Raw genomic sequence first — 22,121 nt, 5'->3', positions numbered from 1 at the left:
AACAAGATTGGGCATCATTTGATAATTGTTGAAGCCAGATGATGGGCATGTGGGGGTTCATTATATAATTCTGTCTACTTTTGTATATGTTTAAATTGTTTTCATAATAAAAGTTTTAAAAATCTTTTAAAATTTGATATTTTCATATACTTTGAGACAGATTAATAAAATGGCCCTGTAGATTTAGTCCTTTAACAACATAATTATTTTCAGTGAAGATACTGAGTTGTGTATTTTGTGCTTCTCATACAGCTAACATGCAGACATGTACCTTTTGCTTCTTCCTTTTAAGTTTGTCTGTTCCAGTATTGAATATGCTACTAAATGAACTGCTGTGCATCAGTCAAGTTCCTCCTGGGACAAAGCATGTAGACATGGATCTGGCCACTCTGCCTCCCACCACTGCCATGGCTATACTTCTCTACAATAGATGGTTAAGTTCTTTCATACACGTAAAACACGTTGGGCAGCCTCTGTTTAATTGCACTCTGGCTCTCAGGGGTGTGCTTTTAAGGGCTCCTTATACTCCAGAGGTCTCTCAGAGGATTTGGGAAACTGTGAGTCTGATGGTGGAGCAAATTTATGACTGCATAAATGAAAAGCATTCTAATAAAGATGTGGATGATTTATAAAGCTTTTATTATATGTCAATTAAAACTTCAGATAGTTTAAAAAACAAATCTTCTAAGGAGTACTTGAAAAAAATAATTGAATCGATGTTTATAATGTATTCAATTTTCTTGTCTTTTCTCCAGGGCAATTAGGACTATTGTTCAAAGTAGTTTTCCTGTCAAACAGGCAAAACCTGGACCTCCTCAGTTAAGTGTGTAAGTCAGCAGATATGACCCTTACTTGGCACTTTTTTCATCAGACTTTTAAAAAAATTTTGCAAGTGTTTAATAAGCCCTGGTACAGAAGGAGAAGAGCAGAAATCGGAGGGTAGCAGGGCTGCCTGGGGGTGGTTTGGAGGAGTTAGAAGGGGGAGAGAGTCAGGTAGTGCTCAGGATGTCTGGAGCAGAGAGCTGTGAGAAAGAAGGGGAGCGCTTTGTGAATGTGTCTTCCAGCTTCAGTGTTAGCTGACCTGCTCTAAAGTATTAAGAGTTTTTCATTGAATTACATTTACTTGAAGAAGATATATTTGTTTTGTACATGAGAAAATTATTTTAAATAGGTGAATATGTAAATATTAGAGTAGAAAAGTTTGATCATATATAGAGTTTTAAACCTAATTCTTAAATTCCAGTTAGCAGCTTTCCCAAATTTGGAGCTGGAAAGCATAGTTTCTAAATTGATATAGATGAGCTTTTCCTGTCAGTAAGTTTTACTTTTAAATTGGGGTTTTTTTTTTTTTTTTATTCAAAGCAAATGAGAAAATAATGGTAAATAAATAAGCATCATTGTAATTGATTTTAGAAATAGCATTACAAACATTTTTATTTAAATTCACTTTCACTTTTAAGAATGATGCTGTTAAGTTTTGAATTTTCAGTCTTTCAAGTAACATTTGGTACTCTTCAATCATTTCTCTTTTAGTATGAATCAGATGCAACAGGAGAAAGAGCTAACAGAAAATATTTTGAAAGTGGTGAGTATTGCCTCAGCTACACTTTAACATCTGTGGGGCAGATTTAGTGTGTGCTTAGGTGCTTCTTCAGTCTAAGGTGTTTGAAAGTTGGCAAGATCTAGATGAAATGACATTTAGGTTTTTACTGTTAGAACATAGTTTGGTAATATTTGAAATTATACAGCTTTTCAGTGTTAATGAGAGAGTGCTTTACCACCAATTCTGTTGTCGAATATTTCACGTTACTTCAGCAGATACGAGAAATCACTCTTAGAGGTGATAGCTTTATATTTTATATTTTGTAAAAATTCTACAATAAACATGTATTATATTTTAAAATTACTTTTATAGTCATAAAAATACAGCAGTTATTTTTGAATTGATCTAGTTAATATAAAAGTAGAAATGTGGAAATTTCCGTAATTTAAAAATGCTCTCTGAATTCTTTATTTAATGCACCAAAGATACTGTGTAAAGTGCAGGGGCTGGGAGAGGAGAGGGAAGATAAGAAACAAGCTGTATCTATATAAAACAAATAGGCTGTAGTATTTTGAAGATGGAGGCAGAACACCTGCATCAGTTTATTTTTGTTATCTAGTGCCTACTAAAATGGCTGGCACGTTGAAGCATATAAACATTTCTTGAATAAATCAATGGAACAGTACAAGTCTTTAAAGCATTTTTCGTCATTAGCTTTTCTGTAGGAAAAAAGGATATCAATCTTTTCCAATTTATATTTTCTAATTTTTAATAGGAACTTAGAATTTTTTTTAAGTTTAAAATAACTTTATTTCAACAAATTTAATTGCACTCCTGCTGTGTTAAAAAAAAAATTTAATAGCTTAGTATACTAAGCTATTAAGTATCCTGTAAATATCTTTTGGTTAATATAGTCCGTTGTTGCCATTTTTGTATGTTAATAATTTGTTTATTGAATTTTTGTAGCTAAAAGAACAAGCTTCTGATTCTATTTTGGTACTAGAAGCAGCCCTTAAATTAAACAAGGATCTTTATGTCCACACGATGAGAACGCTCGATTTGTTGGCCATGGAGCCAGGCATGGTAAATGGAGAAACTGAGAGTTCTACTGCTGGATTGAAAATCAAAACTGAGGAGATGCAGTGCCAGGTACTATTTCAATATTTAATCAATGCATGGCAAATTTTTGGAAAATCTTATATGAGATCATTCTAGTATTTTTAATTAGAATTTATTTCTGCCTTTGTCTCTTTGATTTTGACTTAAGATGCTTAAAACTTTGCATTGTATTTAATTTGTAAATTTTATGAAACTTCACTTTAAATTTTTCTAAAATGGAAGGGAAATTTCATTTGATCTCGTCTCTGAAATAGTTTCCCAGTTGTATTTAGGAGACAGAGTTTAAATACTGAGAATGCTGTGAGTATGTAACTGATTTATAGTTCATTCAGATCATTATAAATCTAATCAGATCAAAAAGGAATTAACATTGTGCGAGACTTTGAAAAATGTAGGCCCCTAGAGAAAATAACTAGTTTGTCAGGGATCTTACTTTCTGTAACTCTGGGCCTTAGTTCCTTTGACAGCTTTTAGTTGATGTTTGTTGTTAGATATTACTTTGTGTATTCATATCTTCTGTATCCCTGCTGGATTGTAAACTCTTTGAGGTCTTTTTTTTCTTCTTCTTACTATTTTAATATGTATTTTGCATCTTCCTCCCTTTCTAGCACAGAACCTTGAGTATAACAGAAATTTTCAAGTATTCGATGATTGCTGAAAAAGGGCCACTAGGATAGCGCCTTTTACGTTGTATATTCTCTTTGCTTCGTTGTGAGTTGGCATGACCTCTTTAGTCACCATTCCTGAAAGGGGGAGAAGTAGCTGTGACAGGGTGTGGGGAGGTGCCTTTTCAAGTTAGCTGGCTCCAGAGTTGAAGGTAATCATTCTTTCAAGACCTAATGAGATGGAGGTTACAGTAGGAGTAATGAGGCATTGACAGTTGGTAACGTTTCTAAATCATCAATGAAAACTTGTATATGGGAGGGTTTCTGGTACTGTCGTATCTTATAATGGCTGAGAGTCTGTTTAAAAGTTGTTGGTAACAGTTCTGGTTTTCACAATATGGATGATATAACCTGAAGAACAAAACGCAGCTCTTATGAAACACCTAGATGAGCCAGGTAAACTTCATCAAGTATTCCTTTAATTATATAGCTGAGTCATAATTCCTGTTTTTTAATGGCAAATTAGTAGTAATACTCATTTCCTGGCATGTTAATATTTAAAGTGCATTCTGTATGTTACTTAAAATTTATCTGACTCAAAAAAATCTTTAAATTTTTTCTCAGTAAAACCAAAAGTATTACTGTCCTTCAGGGCAGCTTCGTGATCAGGTTTTTTTTTGTTTTTTTTTTTTAACCTATTGACCACCTCTTAACTATAGAAATTAAACTTGTTTTCATGGCTAGTCAGTCAGTATAGTAATACTGGAAAATACCTTTTTGCTATCTTGTACTCTCTCTTTGCCTGGAGAGGGGAATTATATGTAACTATAAATGTATGTGTGTGTATGTTTGTGTGTGCATGTGATGTGTATAAATCTCTCTCTCTCTCTATATATATATATACTTTTTTTTTTTAACTTTAGCACCCCTTTACCCCAGGTGGAAGGAGACTTTCTAAAATGAAAATCAGCCAAATGTTTAGTGTGGACCAAATAGTGCAAAGCAGTGTTCTAGAGGCTAAGAAGAATTAATTTTGATTTGTTGATCTGTAATGCATGTCAGTAAAGAGTAGTTGCATAGTGAGTACCAGAGACTATTATAGCTTAGGAGTTTGGTGGAGGAATAAGTATCTGTTGGCTGAGGTTGATTGGGTGTAAATGAAAATAAAGGCTGTGGAAGGAAGTTCATTTCTAGGATCTGATATGGATGGGGAATTGAGGAGACTGGTGTGAAAGAAATAGAGGAGAGTAGAGAGGTTTGGAGAGAGGTTAGTCCAGCTTCCGAGATCCTTGAAGATCAGGCCAAGGGATTTGAACTTTCTCTTACTTGGGGGAATAACTTGAAGACTTTTTAAGAAAGTCAGATCAAGAAGACTGATCTGTCAGCCATGTGTAGAATAAACTTGACAGGATATTAGTAGCCTAGGGATCTGGGTTCAAGCTTGGTCTCTGCCAGTACTTGGTTATATGCTTTTAAGTAGATGTGTCACTTTCTGGGCCTTAGTATTCTTGTCTGTAAAATGGCCCAGTTGAACTAAACAATCTGAGTCTTTGAGTTCTGCATTTGGTGAATGTAGGCATCAATTTAAGAAAGTTCTTAGAAATATATATAAATTTTATTAGAAAAAGACAACTGGAAATGTACTAATTTTATAGTCAGTAATTCAAATTTCTCAATATTTTGCTACAGTAGACATTTGCTCCCACCCTGCTTTGGAGAGACTCCCCACGTATCTGGTCCCATCTTCTATGTTAGAAGAACTCCCTGCCTTCTGAGACTTGGGGGGAGGCAAAGCCTGCTTCTATAATACAACAGGAAACTCCTAATACTAGTGTTATCCAGCTTTATCCAGCTTGAGGGCAAGCATGTCACACAGGTGTGACAGACAGATACATTTAGTTTAGATTGTGAATCAGGAGCTAGTAAGTCAGTGAAGTGAGAATGGTAGAGAATCCATTGTGATGCTGAAGAGCAGCAGCAGTGACAATGAAGTCTAGTTTCCTGGGGCAGCCCTGGCAAGAGGGTAGCTGCTGCTCCCAGTGTCTAGTGCTGGAGGCTGCAGGTGATGCGAGCTGTGGAGTCCAGGGTTGAGATGGCTGCAGTGGTGTCTCACTAGACCAGTTTTGGCTGTCGTGCTGGCTGCTTGCCTCTGCTGCCTCTTTGTTTTTCACGCCTGATTCTTTGGCCTTCCCAATAATTCTCTAGTCCACCTGAAATCTTATCAGTAAATATTTTCTGCTTAAATAAGTCAGAGTGGTTTCTGTTGCTTGTGACTAAGAACATCCATTGTTTCAATGCTTATTGCAATGTTTTTTTCCTATACGTGTACCTGTGTTTTGCTGAGATAAAGATAATTTTTAATTTTGTCAGCTCTTAAAAATGTTGATGAAAAATTACTAAGCAAATTGGTATTCATTACCATTTTAGGTGTGTTATGATTTGGGTGCAGCATACTTCCAGCAAGGCTCTACAAATTCGGCTGTCTATGAAAATGCCAGAGAAAAATTTTTTAGAACCAAAGAACTAATTGCAGAGGTAAGTACAGTTATAACAGGCCCATAAACAGTCCTTTAAAACATTTGTATATTTTTTGGCTTTAATTTTTCTCATGCTAAAAAAAACAATAAGTGTTTGTTGTAGTAACTTGGGGAAGTTCAAAAAAGTACTGAAGAGGTCTGGCTGTGGCGTAGTGGTTAAGTGCGCGCTCCGCTGCTGGCAGCCCGGCTTCGGATCCTGGGTACGCACTGATGCACTGCTTGTCAGGCCATGCTGTGGCGGCGTCCCATATAAAGTGGAGGAAGATGGGCACAGATGTTAGCCCAGGGCCAGTCTTCCTCAGCAAAAAGAGGAGGATTGGGGGGCCGGCCCGGTGGCGCAAGCGGTTGGGTGCGCGCGCTCTGCTGCGGCGGCCCGGGGTTCGCTGGTTCGGATCCCGGGCGCGCACCGACGTACTGCTTTGGCAAGCCATGCTGTGGCGGCGTCCCATATAAAGTGGAGGAGGATGGGCACAGATGTTAGCCCAGGGCCAGTCTTCCTCAGCAAAAAGAGGAGGATTGGCGGATGTTAGCACAGGGCTGATCTCCTCACGAAAAAAATAAAAATAAAAAAAACCAAAAAAGTACTGAAGACATTTTTAAAAATCCATGCTACTACTGCCTGGAAATAACCCCTTTTGCCATTTTCGCTTATTTTCTTCCAGTTTTTATTCTTTCTGTATGTTTTTATATAGTTAAGCTCATACTATATATACTATCTTGTATCTTTCTTAAATCTTTGAATAGACATTTTGAATGTATTCTATTATATAGATGTTCTGTGATTTCATATCCCTAATGTTTGGGCATTTAGGTTGTTTACTGTTTTTATGTATTATAAAGCTGCAGTATTTGTATCTCCAAGCATAAATTTTTGTTTGAATTTTAGATACTTTCAAGTTAAAGTCCTACAAGTAGAATTACCATGTCAATGGTTATTTTTTAAAGGCTGTGATATACTAAACCAAATTGCTTTCCAGGTACATTTCTCTCAGGGTGCTCCAATCATCAGTGAGTTTTTTTTTTTTTAAGTTGCTAATTTGATGGGTGAAATATAGTATCTTTGAAAAATTTGCATTTCCTTGATTCCTAGTAAGGATAAACTTTTTTGTGTCTTTATCATTTGCATTTTTCTTTCTATGGTTCAGTATCACTAGGTTTTTGTGTACCTGGTGCCTAGAAAAATTCCCACTTCAATCTTTCCTTTCCTCACCAGAGAAATTGATTAAATGCACTAGAGATTTACTTTAAATCTATTCTAAACCCATTGGGAATCCCCATTTTACTTTACCTGGGGAGCTGATCAGATGTCTAATTTTATGGTATTTCAGGTATTAGTAATTTAAAACTAATTTTTTAAATGTGTCTTTTAAAAAATTCTTCTGTTTTGGTAGAGCATTCCTATTCTTTCCAATTGAGTGAAGGTTGAGTTTTCTTTGCTCTCCCCCCTTTAAATCTCTGCTAAGTGTATGTATTTTTAAATATTTTAAGCATTTTTTTGCTGAGGAAGATTTGCCCTGAGCTAAAATCTCTTGCTAATCTTCCTCTATTTTGTGTCTGAGCCGGTCACAGCATGGCCGCTGATAGATAAGTGGTATAGATCTGCACCTGAGAACCAAACCCAGGCCACTAAAGCAGAGCATACCGAACTTAACCACTAGGCCACCAGGGCTGGCCCTTAAGCCTGTTTTTAGCAGTGTTCACTCTTTGTTACTCAATGTCTTTTTGTGTGTGTGAGGAAGACCGGCCCTGAGCTAACATCCATTGCCAATCCTCCTCCTTTTTTTTTCCCCTTTTTCTCCCCAAAGCCCCAGTAGATAGTTGCATGTTGTAGTTGCATATCCTGCTAGTTGCTGTATGTGGGACGCCGCCTCAGCATGGCTGGACAAGCGGTGCGTTGGTGTGCGCCTGGATCCGAACCCAGGCTACCAGTAATGGAGCGCGTGCACTTAACCGCTAAGCCACGGGGCCAGCCCCTGTTACTCACTGTCTTAATTGTTACACCTACTTAGAGTGATAATGTCTGCCTTGTGTATAATGGCCTGAAAACCCTAAATCAGGAGTCTGCAAACTTTTTTCTAAAGGGCCAGATAGTATTTTAGGCTTTGTGGGCCATATAGAGTTTCTGTTGCATATTCTTATTTGTTGTGTTTTTTTAGCTTTGTAGCTGTAAGAATCATTCTTAGCTCAAGCGCTGTACAAAAACAGGCCACAGGCTGGATTTGGCCCGTGAGCAATAGTTTACTGATCCCGGCTCTAAGCCTTTATCTTTTCATTTTTTATGGTTCTCCCAGCCCTGAATTTTCCATTAGCGTTTTCTTGTACTATTAAAATGCAATAAGTGGGTGCTAGACTATTGTTTCTAGTACGTTGGTGGATAATGATATATACCTCTTACTTTACAGATAGGTTCATTATCTCTTCATTGTACCATAGACGAGAAGCGGTTAGCTGGCTATTGTCAAGCATGTGATGTTCTTGTACCTTCCTCTGATAGTACATCTCAACAATTGACTCCATATAGTCAAGTCCATATTTGTTTGAGATCTGGCAACTATCAGGTAAGATGTGTGATGGGGACGCAGTAGTGTAGTTGAAAAGATTTGGAAGCCAGACAGAACTGAGATCAGATCCTTGCACCACTAGTTGTGTGATTTGGAGCAAGTCAGACTGTCAGCTTGGCTGATAAAATGTTGGTAGTAATTACCCCATTTCATAAGCTTCTTGTGAGAATCAAGTGAGAAGTTACAATTTATAAACTCTAAGGCAAAGCACTATAGAGATGTTGACTCATTGTTATTGATATTATCCTTTCTTGAAGGTACAGTTTGTCCATTTTAAGTAAATTCTGCAAGAAACTCTGTAAGCAGAACTTTTAACTTTAAAAATTACAAGTAGAGAACCTTTATTTTTATGGAGCCTAAAAGTCTTCTGTCTGATTTGAAAGTGTGGCCCTCTAGCCCGGCCTCACTGGCCACTACAGATATTGAGACTGAGGGAGAAAGTGAGCAGAGCGGTAGGCTTGGATGGTCTGTCACAGAGCCCACTTTGCAAGAGAGCCTAGTTATAGTTTCAATTTTACTCATGAAAAGGGCTGAAATGAGTCTGATGAGATTTTTATTGTCCCCTCTGGGTATATAGTTTTTAATTGAAATCCCTGGAAATTAGAATTTGTACTTTTAAAATCTTCATCGGAAAGCCTTCACAGTAGAAAGTGAACAGTGCCTTCATGTTATTTAATTCAAAAGAGGAGTCATGACATAATAAAGCTATAGTATACCTTTAGTATTGTGTCTCCAAATGGGCTTTTAGCCCAGCTTTTTAGTTCACTCTTCTCAACTAGAGTTTATTTTTTTCACAGAAAACAGAAAAAGAAAGTGGATAGTATTTCCTCTCCCTGTGTCTGGTCATTTTTTTCAAATTCTGCTCTGCCCTAGGGAGGAAAATTAAACTTTCTTAAAGATGGATTACAGGTGTAGACGAATTTATTAAGGCCTAGAGATCTTTCAGTTACATATCCCCAGTACAGGCTTATGGAAGGTGGGCATCAATTGTGGTAAGGTACAGAATCTTTAAGAAGCTTACTGGAGTGGTAAGACCTGTGCAGACAAGACCTTAGAAATATTACTCATAGGTTGGCACATGTTACTGTGAATATAATAAAGTGCCAAAATGTGTGAATTAGAAAGTAGTGTATAATGGATAGCTAGGAAGAGGAAAATAGCGATTTCGTTGCAACTCTGAAATTTATCACTTCAGTTATGTGTGCAGGAGTATCTTAGAAATCGTATTGAGCCTTTTATTTGAATAGGATTCTCTTTATTTGAACGCTGCAGTTTTTGTTTTGTGCTGGCCCAGCAGTTGTAGAACAGCTGTAACAAGTGTGTCTCTCATTTGGGACGTGGCCGTCCTGCCCTGCGCAGCCCTGCATTGCTCATGTTTGCTCTAGAGGTGAAACAGTGGTTGTGCTTTAGTTTTGAAACCACTTTGGTCGAGCAGCTGATGAGCTGTAACTGTTTCCGGGAATCCTCTTCCCTTTCTCCCCATGCTATCACCCTTTGTTTCTCTCCTCCTTTTCCTTTGCTTGAGAAAGCTGAGAAAAAGTCTGTATGTAATAATGTTGTGTGTATTTTCTATAATTCACTAAATAATATGTTTTAAACCATTTAAATTTATTAGAATAGTTTCTTAGTGTATGTTTTTTCCAGCTGAATTATTTTAAATTGTTTTCGTGTTTTAAAAAGTTTGTTGTATTAACCTGTGTTTAAAGTGGATGAGAAAAATTTTTTAAATTTCTCTCTAACAACATACCTGACTTGCCTCTTATTGATTGATTCTTCCCTCTCCTCTCATTTTTGGTCCATGATCTTCAGTTTAAAGAAAGGCGGGGCTATTTTTACCCCTAATTTTAAAATTTTAGAAAGAGAAGATTTTCCTAGTAAGATATTTTAATGATTTTCTTCAGCTCGTATTTTCCATTATAGAAAGACTTTTTAATTTTCTTTGGAAAGACTTTTTTAAAATAAAGAAACTTTGCCGTGATTTTTGAAATGGATTCGATTTCGTGCCTGTCTTGTAGGAGGTAATAAAGATTTTCGTTGAAGATAACTTAGCCTTCAGTTTGCCTGTCCAGTTCCGACAGTCAGTACTGAGAGAGCTCTGTCAGAAAGCTCAACAGGGGTAAGTAAGTAAATTGAAGAGTTTCTTTTTGAGTTTTGAGTAAAAGAGCAAATGTGCATTTTGGGTTTATCAAAAACACATCTCCAAATGACCTAGTAAGTCTGTGACAGCACTTTCACTTTTGTTAGTATATGGGAAATTAACAGCCAGAAGAGCCAATGTAATGTACATCTAATCCATTTTAAAAGTGCTGGAGAAAAGGAATTCTACATAGCAGAATTCGATTCTATTACCTAATCTGTAGCTAAATTGTCCCTTGATAAATTTAAAGCCTTTCTGTTCTGCTTTTTTCTCCCTTGACTTGGGTATTTACTAATGTGCGTGAATTTCCTAAAATCTTACCTCTCAAGAATAAATGGCTCATTCTTGTGAGTTTAGTTTTGAAATATATACCTTTCTTTTATTTAAAGAAAATATTGGTGGATCTACTTTTGTATTCTACAGAAATGAAGCTCTAGATGAAATCTGTTTTAAAGTCTGTGCCTGTAACACAGTCCGTGATATATTGGAAGGTAGAACAATTGGTGTTCAGTTTAACCAACTATTTCTTAGACCTAATAAGGAGAAAATAGACTTTCTTCTTGAGGTAAGAGGTTTTTTCCCCCTTCTGATGTATAATTTTAGTTTAAGCTTCCCAGTAACCTCCTCGGTGCCAAATCCAGCCCCCTTTATCTGTCTTTGTCTGACTGACTGCTCTGGCTGGTAGTTGATGCTGCTGACAGACTGTGCTCTCCTACCTTGTCTTCTCCTAGAGCTCTTTTCTAGTTCTCCGAGTTTCTTCTACACCCTTTATTGGATTCTCCTTAGTCCTTCATTGACGTCTCTCTTACTCGCCCTTTAATGTTTTTGTTTACAAAAGTTTTGTCCTTGGTTCACTCATCTTCTCATATCATTTTTTATTCTCACTCAAAGCTTCAATCACCTGTTTACTATACACTCCCAAATCCTACCTCTAGCCTCTCATGTGAGCTCTAGAATATGTGTTTCTACTGGATCTTTCTACCTCTTTCTTGAACAGTCTTAATGCAATAGACATTGAGAGAAGTATGTAAAGCACAGTTAATACCACTTGGTTCCAAAAACAACGTTGCAAACACTCTAGAAGTCCTTCTTGTCCTCTATCAAATCCTCTCTGCCTCCCCTTGAGGAAACTGCTGTCCTGTGTTTTGCAATAATCACTTGCTTGCTTTTCTTTATAGTTGTATCACCTTTGTATGCACCATTAAAGAGTATTCTTTAATTTGCCTGTTTTGAACTTCATGTAAATGAAATCATACAAAATATATTCTTTGTTTTCTTTCACTGAACATATTTGTGAGATCTTTTCAAGTTATTGCATAGTTTTTTTTTCCATTGATGTGTAGGTGTTATAACATTGTGTGACTGTCACAATTTATTTATCCATTCTTATGATGATGGACATTTGCGTTGTTTACAGTTTTGGGCTATTATGCTGCTTGGAACATACTTGTACATATATACTGGTGCATACATGTACCATTTGTCTATGTTATATACCCAGAGAAGGTGTATCTGCAATACTACTTTATAGTATCAAAGTGTTGATGCCACCAGCATGCCTGAGAGTTCTCATTGGTCAACGTCCTTGCCAACTCATGGTATTATCAGATTTGCCTGTCAGGTGGTTGTATAATGGTATCTTACTGAGGTTTTAATTCTATTTCCCTTATTACTGAGAAATTTGACAGCTTTTCATTTATTTTTTGCTCATATAGATTTGTCTTTTGAAGTACCTATTCCAAGTGGTATGCCTCATTTTTCTGTTGGGTTGTCGGTCTCTTTTTTTGGTGAGGAAGATTAGCCCTGAGCTAGCATCTGTTGCCAATCCTCCTCTTTTTTGCTGAGGAAGATTGGCCCTGGGCTAACATCCGTGGCCATCTTCCTCTACTTTATATGTGGGTCGCCTGCCACAGCATGGCTTGATAAGCAGTGCATAGGTCCGCACCTGGGATCCAAACCCATGAACCCCAGGCCACCAAAGCAGAGCGCTCGAGCTCAACCACTGTGCCACTGGGCCCTGCCGCTGATTTTTAAGTGTTAAACTATCTCGTCTGGAATAAACCCAACTAGGTCATGATCTTTTTTTCTTTTAATTGAGATATGATTGACATATAACATTGTATTAGTTTTAAGTGTATGTCATGATCCATTTTTAATATACATTTGGTTTGCTGATATTTTAAGATTTTTTTACATTCATGTGTGAGATTGATGCATCTATGTTTTTCTTTCTTTTTTGTATCAAGGTGATGCTTGCATCATAAATAAATTTGGGTGTGTATCTTTTTTCCTGTCTGGAAAAGTTTGTGCAAAAATGGACTCACTGCTTCTTTCAATGTTTGGTAGAATTTACCCACGAAGTATTTGGGCCTGGATTTTTTTTTTTTTTTTGTGAGGAGATCAGCCCTGAGCTAACATCTGCCAATCCTCCTCTTTTTTTGCTGAGGAAGACTGGCCCTGGGCTAACATCCACGCCCATCTTCCTCTACTTTATATGGGACGCTGCCACAGCATGGCTTGCCAAGCAGTGCGTTGGCATGTGCCCGGGATCTGAACCGGCGAACCCCGGGCCACGGCAGCGGAGCGCGCACACCCAACCGCTTGCGCCACCGGGCCGGCCCCTGGATATTTTTTAAGTTTGTTAATATTAAAGTTTTTTTATTTTTTCAGTGTTTATAGCATCTATACAGATGTCCCCTATTTCATGTTTTTAATTTTTAAAAAAATGAGGTGAATTTACACAACATATCTATTATGTTGCTTATCAGAAGTTAACACATATTCCGTAAGTTGTTCCATGGCACATGTACAATGTGTCTCTATTTGAATAAATAATTTATTATGGAAGAACACTCAACAATTACTTATCATGATAAGATCTGACATATGGCAGCAAACTTAATATTTATTTGTACAGTGAAGCAAAATTATTATAATGTAAATATATTGTACATACTCCAAGGTGCTCGGATGTGATATATACTGATAGGGTAATCTATCTCTCTGAGCATAGTACTTTTAAAATTGTTTCTGAGCATGGCAATTTTAAAATACTGTTATTCTTTTTTTTCTTTTAATAACAGCTTCATTGAGATATAATTCACATACCATACAATTTACTAACTTGAAGTGTACAATTCAGTGATTTTTAGGTTTTTAGTATGTTCATAAGTTGTTGCAACCATCATCTCAATCAATTTTAGAACATTTTCATTCCCCCAATCCCCCTGCAGCAGACCTTCTTGTCTGTTAGCAGTCAGCCCCCATTTTCCCTTAATCCCTTCAACCCCAGGCAACTCTAATCTACTTTTTGTCTATAGATTTGCCTATTCTGGACATTTCATATAAATGAAATCATCAAAGATGTGGTCTTAGTAACTGGCTTCTTTCACTTAATATTTTCAAGATTCATCCATGTAGCAGCATGTATTAGTACTTCATTCCTTTTTATGGCTGAATAATATTTCATCAAATGGGTATACTATTCAGTGTCTCTTTTGTGTGCCTATTCTTCAGTTAATGGACTTTAGGATTATTTTCACTTTTTGGCTGCTGTGACTAATGCTACTATAAATTATTCTTTTGCGTCAACATATTAGAGATTATTTGATAATTTCTTGAGGTTAGGGACTTTTATACTAATTATGTTTTATTTTGGCTTCTTGTAAGTAATATATAGGAAGAAATCCTAATGAATGAACTCAGAATAAATAATATGAGAATATTATTTGTAGATAAATAATATGTCCATAACTAGTTTCTGTTATTATTTTCATTGTTTATTGTTTAAACCTTGGTTACGTCCTTAACCATTGGTTCTATATACTTTAGTTATTATTGATCATTCTTTTCAAGTATCTAAGGTGAATCTTCTCTCACTTTTCTAACAGGAGCTACTGATTCTTAAAGTTTATCACACTGTATAATTTGACAACATGCTTTATAAATTCTGGGAGAAGTCTTCAGTATTCTAAATAGGTTATTCCTTGCTATGTATGTACAAATACCTGCAGTTATTGAAATGGTGACATTCCATTCCCCGTAATGGCTTCTTATTCTTTGGTCTCATCTCTTAAGTTATTTAAGCAAATCTGTGATTGATGTATGTGGAAAAAGGAAAATTCGGTTGTTTTTAAATCTAAACTTTTCAAATGGTAGTATATATTTTTTAAAGTACCCCATTCGGATAAAAATTACTCATATTCTTAGGTATGTTCAAGATCAATCAATTTAGAAAAAGCTTCAGATTCTTTGAAAGGAAACATGGCTGCTTTTCTAAAGTAAGTGCCTTTTTTTTTTTAACTTTGAACTTAGTCCTGTGAGAAAAATATCTTTTATTACTTTTTGGGTTTGTCATGCATATTTTATAACTAGGCAGTAACTGGTATTTGAGAGCAGTTATGTTTAAGTTTAGATTTGTGCAGCCACACAAAACTTAGGATCATATCAGTTATTCTTTTTGAAGATTTATTTATTTATTTTCCCCCCAAAGCCCCAGTAGATAGTTGTATGTCATAGCTGCACATTATTCTAGTTGCTGTATGTGGGACGCGGCCTCAGCATGGCCGGAGAAGCGGTGCGTCGGTGCACGCCCGGGATCCAAACCTGGGCCGCCAGCAGCGGAGCGTGAGCACTTAACCGCTAAGCCACGGGGCCGGCCCTCAGTTATTCTTTTTGTATATTGTGGGATTGATATCACAATTTTAAATAAGAACCAAAGAGAAATTTTTAAATCTATTTCAAACTCTTGTTTTGCAGTTTATGAAATGGTGGCTTTTTAAATGGTTTATTAATAAAAATTGGTTAATATGATTATTTACCTTAAACTAAATTATACACTTTTTTGTTTTGTAATATTTCTTACTGATCTAGGAATGTGTGCCTGGGGTTGGAAGATCTGCAGTATGTTTTCATGATTTCTTCACATGAGCTTTTCATTACATTGTTGAAAGATGAAGAACGAAAGCTACTTGTTGATCAGATGAGGAAGAGATCCCCTAGAGTAAATCTGTGCATTAAACCTGTGACTTCATTTTATGATATCCCAGGTTAGCTCTCTAGTCTGCTCGCTAAAATGTTGGCACATTTTGCCCCTCTATTATATTTGCTCCTCAGTCTATTTGATGATACCCTTTATTTGTTTTAGTTTATACTTATGCTAGTAATTAATAGAAATTTACTTGTCTTCCATAGTCATATTTTTGTCAAGCAGTTAAGTGCTGGGCCTCTTCTAAGTCTATGGTTAATGGAGATTTAGGCCTAGATACATAAAAGATTTTAGCTTGGGAAGTAGACCAAGGTAACTTTGCTGCTATGTTCTTGAAGGTAAAAAATAAGAGGCAGGGAGGGGAGTGGTCAAGAATCCTGAGAACAGAAAAAAGAGACAGGCTTTCATGCGTTTCAGCCTCTGTCACTGTGATATTGTCTGCTGGCTAAACATTCAGCTTTGGCAACATTGCCATTTTTGCCGTATTTATTTGATGTTTTTCATCCATTTTTGCTCTTACTATGTAAGTAGAAAATACAGTGCTCATTAATAAGAAACATAAGCTTCAAAACTTAGTATAGATGAGACAAAGAATTCAGTTGGTTTAACAAAAAAGCAAAATTTTAGCTGCTTTGAACCTCACTAGATTTAAGCTGGTTGACTGTCCAGTTGTAAAGGAAAAGAGTGCCATAAACACATAAAATGCTGGAAGTGCATTATTGGAAAACTGTATCTGAAAGCTGACTTGTGATTAGGGATTTTAATCATCGTTTCTTAGTTTTCTGGGAAGGCAATACCTACTCTTATTTTTTTAATTTTTTTTGTGAGAAAGATCAGCCCTGAGCTAACATCCGTGCTAATCCTCCTCTTTTTGCTGAGGAAGACTGGCTCTGAGCTAACATCTGTTGCCAATCCTCCTCCTTCCCCCCCCCCCAAAACCCCAGCAGATAGTTGTATGTCATAGTTGCACATCCGTCTAGTGGCTGTATGTGGGACGCGACCTCAGCATGGCCAGAGAAGCGGTGTGTCGGTGCACGCCCGGGATCCAAACCTGGGCCGCCAGTAGCGGAGCGCGCGCACTTAACCACTAAGCCACGGGGCTGGTCCGGCAATACCTACTTTATCCTCTCCCTTCAAAAAATACATATTCTTAATGTTTATTACTCAAAATTAACATTTCATACATGCTTTTGTTAATACATTATGTTCAAGACTAGGAGACTGTATAAGTTCAGTTTTTCCATATGTTCCACATAGTTCTTTCCATGAACCAGTTATTGATTTTTATCTTTGTTTATATTTTCATTATTTATTTATTAAATGCAGATATAATACAAATTGTGTTAGGTTTTCTGTATGAGGATGAAGTTAGTACATCATTCATTGTTAATGTTGAATCAGTTCTCAAGACGAAAGCTGCTTTTAACATATTTATAAGCATATACAATTTATTCTTAATAAATTATTTTCATATTTATAAGATTGTGTACACCTGTGAATTAAATCATTATTGAAATAGAAATCTCTTCTTCCTTTCTTAGCCTCAGCAAGTGTCAACATTGGCCAGTTGGAGCATCAATTGATACTGTCAGTGGATCCCTGGAGGATTCGACAGATTTTGATTGAATTACATGGTATGACTTCAGAGCGCCAGTTCTGGACAGTGTCTAATAAGGTAAGAAACCTCCTGTCAAGAACAGATAAGAAAATTGCCCTTGTTTCTGATGTAATTTAATAGAAGAGTTGTTCCCTGACCTTTTTGAGAATAAGGACTGTTTTTATTAGCAGTTTTAGGACCTTCATATGAAAGTAATTGCACTTTGAACATTCACTGACAGAGAAAATACAAAATGTCAAAAAATTTTTCTATTAAATCAGTAACTTCTAGGGGCCAGCCCGGTGGTGTAGCAGTTAAGTTGGCGCATTCTGTTTTGGCCGCCCGGGGTTCGCCGGTTTGGATCCTGGGCATGGACCTACTCACTGCTTATCAAGCCATGCTGAGGCAGCGTCCCGTGTAGGAGAGCTATAGTTCTACAACTATGATAGACAACTGTGTACTGGCGCTTTGGGGAGAGAAGGGAAAAAAGAGGAAGAATGGCAACAGATGTTAGTGCAGGGCCAATCTTCCTCAAAACAAAATCACTAACTTCTAAGAATAAGTTTACATTCCATTTATTGTCATAGAATCTATGTACATATTAAACATAGCTGTAAATATATGTATAAGGCATATTATCTATGCAGTCTGTAGCTAATACCTGCTATGTGCTTATGGAATATTTTTATTTTTGTTTTTTTTGTGTGTGTGAGGAAGATCAGCCCTGAGCTAAGGTCTGTTGCCAGTCCTCCTCTTTTTGCTGAGGGAGACTCGCCCTGGGCTAACATCCGTGCCCATCTTCCTCCACTTTGTATGGGACACTGCCACAGCATGGCCTGACAAGTGGTGCATTGGTGCCCACCCAGGATGTGAACCTGCAAACCCCGGGCTGCCGCAGCGGAGCGCGCGCCCTTAACCGATGCGCCACCAGGCTGGCCCCTATTTTTGTTTTTTAATACCCTCTTGAAGTATAAAGCCTACAGCTTGGAACCCATTCATTGAAACTTCTTTATAGGACATTTTTGGCTTTAGATAGTCTTTTAAAAATGCCAAGCTTACGTTATTTACCTATTTCTGAGGTTATGTGTTTAAAGCTTTCCTGCATGGAAATTACAAATGAAAAGAGGGTTTTTTTGGTAAGTAAGATTGGCCCTGAGCTAACATCCATACCAGTCTTCCTCAATTTTGTATGTAGGACGCTTCCACAGCGTGGCTTGATGAACGGTGTGTAGGTCTGTGCCTGGGATCCACACCTGCGAACCCTGGGCTGCCGAAGCAGAGCCCATGAACTCAACCAGTACACCACCAGGCCGGCCCTGAAAATAGCTTTTAAAACACCATTTCAGTGGAATGTAGCTAGAGATATAAAGGAAATAGCCCACAGATACTGAAGAAATTAAAGTAATATGGCAGTGCTTCTAACTAACTGCATACTCCTCCTTTACTGAAAATGTAGTAAAAAGTTAACCAGAAATTCATGTATATTTTATGGGATTTGAACATGCAAGTGCAGTGAAATGAAAAATTGCTCTGAACATTAGTTGGGCTTCCTTAGTATTGATATTGTTATTAGTGTTCATTTCTATTCATGAGGAAGTATAGCATAATAGTTGAGAGGGAGTTCTGAAACTGAGTTTGAATCCCAGCTCCATTCTTACTAACTATATAATCTTGGGCAAGTTATTTAATGTCTGTGTGCCTCAGTTTTCTCATCTGTAAAATGGGAATAATAGTATCTACTTCATACTACTATACTGAGGATCACATGAGTTAATATATATAAAACTCCTAGGGTTTTTTTTTCTTTCTTTTTTTCTATAGACCATCTTTCAGAAAGTTCCAATCCATTTAATTATTTATTACTGGTTAATTATAGTGAATGTTCATTTTGCTTAGCATTTCATTTTGGCTGTCATTTTCCTTTCTCTTTAAAAATGACCTTTCAATGATTTTTTAATGTGATTGAAGATTATTGAAAGATTCTTAGCTAGAGTCGGCTTTCTCTGTGTGTGTGTATTTATGTATTTTAATTTCTTCTAGTGGGAAGTACCTTCTGTCTATAGTGGTGTTATCCTGGGAATTAAAGACAATTTAACAAGAGATTTGGTTTACATTCTCATGGCCAAAGGTTTACACTGCAGTACTGTTAAGGTGAGTAAAAAGTGTGCATTAACTACTAGTTAAGAGTATAATCTACTAATTTTAGCGTGAAAGCTAGGAATCAGAATGTGTTACATTTTCTTGATTTTAAAATTGTAATCATAGGCCCAAAAGGATATTTGAAAAGGTGTTTTGGTTTGTGCTTTTTCCATTACTATAATAACTATTCCAAAATGGCCTTGGACATATGGATACTGCTCTATTCCTTTTTAAAAATCTAGAGAACATGAAAAGCTATTTGTATCCTTTAGGATTCAGTTAGTAAAGATTGTGTTCCAGTAGCGTAATTGCACAGCTAATAGTACCGTAAACTCTATAGGAAGGTTAAAGATAGCATTTAGAAGGGAGAAGTCCTGAACTAAACCGGAGGTTTAAGTAAGTTAGCTAGGTAAAGGGGGTGATATCATAAAAGCCCAAAGGTAAGAAATGGGGTGGTACACGAGGGTGCTGGAAGCAGTATGCTCACGTTGGAGTGTCGTTTGTTACGTGAGGTGAAGCAGATGATGAGGCAGGATGGGAGGTGAGACCCAACCTGTGAAGGCCCTGTGAGCTTTGTTAAGGTGGTTGGTTTTTCTAGACCAGCAGTTTTGCTAGAAGTCCAAAAGGTGGATGTCGTAGTTTTAAGGGGAGCAGTTCTCAGCTGTTCAACTTCTCTTTGTACTCTTTCCTAAAATTGATCTGTCTGAAAATACCCTTACAGTTGTCATGTTGTCATGTCATGTTGTTTCTCCATTCCCATTCCATTCTCTTTTCACAATTGTCCTTTTCCAGTTTATTTTAAAAGGAGGAGGGGAAGCCATACTGTAGCTTTATAGTAAGTTTTGAAACCAAATGCTAAGTCCTCTAGTTTTGTTGTACTTCAAAATCATTTTGGCTGTTCTAGGTTCTTTGCTTTTTCATATAAATTTTAGAATCAGCTTTTCAATGTCTATAAGAAAGCCTGCTGGGATTTTGGTTCAGATTGCTATCTATCTATAAATCAATTTGGGGGAGAATTGATATCTTAATATTGAGTCTTTCAATCCCTGAACTTAGTGTATCTCTTTTTTTATTTATTTTTTATTTTTTAATTTATTTATTTTTCCCCCAAAGCCCCAGGCGATAGTCGTATGTCATGGTTGCACATCCTTCTAGTTGCTGTATGTGGGACGTGGCCTCAGCATGGCCAGAGAAGTGGTGCGTCGGTGCGCGCCCGGGATCCGAACCCGGGCCGCCAGCAGCGGAGCGCGCACACTTAACCGCTAAGCCACGGGGCCGGCCCGATAGTGTATCTCTTTATTTGTGTCTCTTAATTTATCTCATCAATGTTTTGTAATTTTCAGCATACAAGTCTTACATGTATTTTGTTAGATTTATCTCTAAATGCATGTATGTTTTAAAATAGAAACAAAATAGAATTCATTATTCAAAAAGTCAGTATTTATACTTCAGCATCTCCTTAAACTTTTGATAAAAAAAAATTATACTTCTGAACTTAAAAATTTATGTAGGGAAGTGAATACTTATGTAAAACTGTTTTAAGAGGGAAGTGAGCAAAGAATCTTTTGAAGACAGTGCTCTAAACCAGTGGTTCTCGAAGTATGGTCCCACACCAGCAGCATTAGCGACATTTGGGAACTTGTTAGAAATGCAAATTGTTGGCCCACACCCTAGATGTACTGAATTAGAAACTGGGAGTGGGGCCCAGCAGTCTGTTTTAATAAGACTTCCAGATAGTTCTGATGCATGCTCAAGTTCGAGGACGGCTGTTCTAGACCAACACTGCCCAGTGGAAATGCCGTGCAAACCACATGTGTGATTTATAATTTTCTCTAGCCACATTTTGGGAAGTACAGAAAAAGTGAAATTGACTTTAATAGTATATTTTAACCCACTATATGTAAACTATCATTTCAACATGTAATCAGTATAAAAATTATTGAGATATTTTGCTTTTGTGTGTGTGTGTGCGCGCGCTAAGTTTTCACTCAAAATCCAGTAAGTATCTTACACTTAGAGCATCTCCCAGTTTGGACTGGTCACAGTTCACATGTTCAATAGCCACAAGTACCTGGTGGCTACCATATTGGACAACACAGCTTTAGACAATTGTGAGCTGTTGAGAAGTTTATGACAGGGGGTGTGTTGTTGGCAGCATTTTTTTTTTCCACCCCTAAAATAACTAACATTTATTGGGCATAGAGACTATTCTGCAATTTTAATATATGTTTATGCTTCACAGAAAAATTATGTGGAAGGTATTTTCTCGGTTTTATAGGTGAGAAGTCAGAGACTCAGAGCTATTAAATTGTTCAAGGTCACACAGCTACCAAGTGGCGCAAGTGTTAGAAAGGTTAGAAGAGAACATATTAGAGAAATATTTAGGAATTAAAATCTAGAATTGATTGCTAACTGACTTGCTGTGGAAGGCAAGAGGGAGAAAACAATTGAGGGTGATGCTCAGATTTTGCATTGGGTGTCAGAGAACAGATGGGGGTGCCAGCAAGTGAACGTGCAGAAAAACATTTTTGGAGGGTAGATTATGAGTTCATTTTTACGTGTGTAATTTGAGTCTGAGATTGGAAACATGAGCCTGAAGCTTGGGGAGTGGTTTGGGCTGAAGATACAGAATTGGGAGTCATCAAAGATCAATCAGGGAGAATATATAGAGCCTTAGGGATGCAACATTGGGTCTAAGAAAGAGGGTCATGATGGGTATGAGGACCAGATGTATGTGGAGTCATAATAGCCAAGGGCCTAGAGAATGTCAAGAAAAAGGGAGTGGACAGCCCTGGGATGCAGCCCCTCAGTCAGTAAGATAACCAAAAAGTGTTCAGTAGATTGGGTAATTAGAAGGTCTTTTTGAGTGGGAGACATTTCTTCATCAAGATGGTGG

At 37.1% G+C, this 22,121-nt stretch overlaps 1 protein-coding gene across 2 annotated transcripts in view; it reads left to right on the top strand.

The window, feature by feature from the left end:
- The window catches only part of INTS8 (integrator complex subunit 8), a 52,992-nt gene that overhangs the window by 3,297 nt on the left and 27,574 nt on the right, over positions 1-22,121 (top strand). Inside the window, exons 3-14 of one of the 2 annotated variants that reach the window (XM_004431178.3) lie at positions 293-433; positions 756-827; positions 1,534-1,585; positions 2,510-2,692; positions 5,695-5,802; positions 8,207-8,362; positions 10,381-10,481; positions 10,926-11,067; positions 14,712-14,782; positions 15,375-15,550; positions 17,031-17,164; positions 19,127-19,237. In XM_004431178.3, coding sequence (XP_004431235.1) covers positions 293-433; positions 756-827; positions 1,534-1,585; positions 2,510-2,692; positions 5,695-5,802; positions 8,207-8,362; positions 10,381-10,481; positions 10,926-11,067; positions 14,712-14,782; positions 15,375-15,550; positions 17,031-17,164; positions 19,127-19,237 — 1,447 coding nt within the window. The remainder of the gene's footprint in view (positions 1-292; positions 434-755; positions 828-1,533; positions 1,586-2,509; positions 2,693-5,694; positions 5,803-8,206; positions 8,363-10,380; positions 10,482-10,925; positions 11,068-14,711; positions 14,783-15,374; positions 15,551-17,030; positions 17,165-19,126; positions 19,238-22,121) is intronic. The other variant, XM_087447640.1, reaches the window with a different exon arrangement.

The sequence above is a fragment of the Ceratotherium simum genome, chromosome 23 (assembly GCF_057802395.1).
Source record: "Ceratotherium simum simum isolate JZ-2026a chromosome 23, ASM5780239v1, whole genome shotgun sequence".
In the NCBI taxonomy this organism is placed as follows: domain Eukaryota; kingdom Metazoa; phylum Chordata; class Mammalia; order Perissodactyla; family Rhinocerotidae; genus Ceratotherium; species Ceratotherium simum.
Note: the sequence above shows the minus strand (reverse complement) of the source record. Positions and strands in the feature narration are given on the sequence as shown.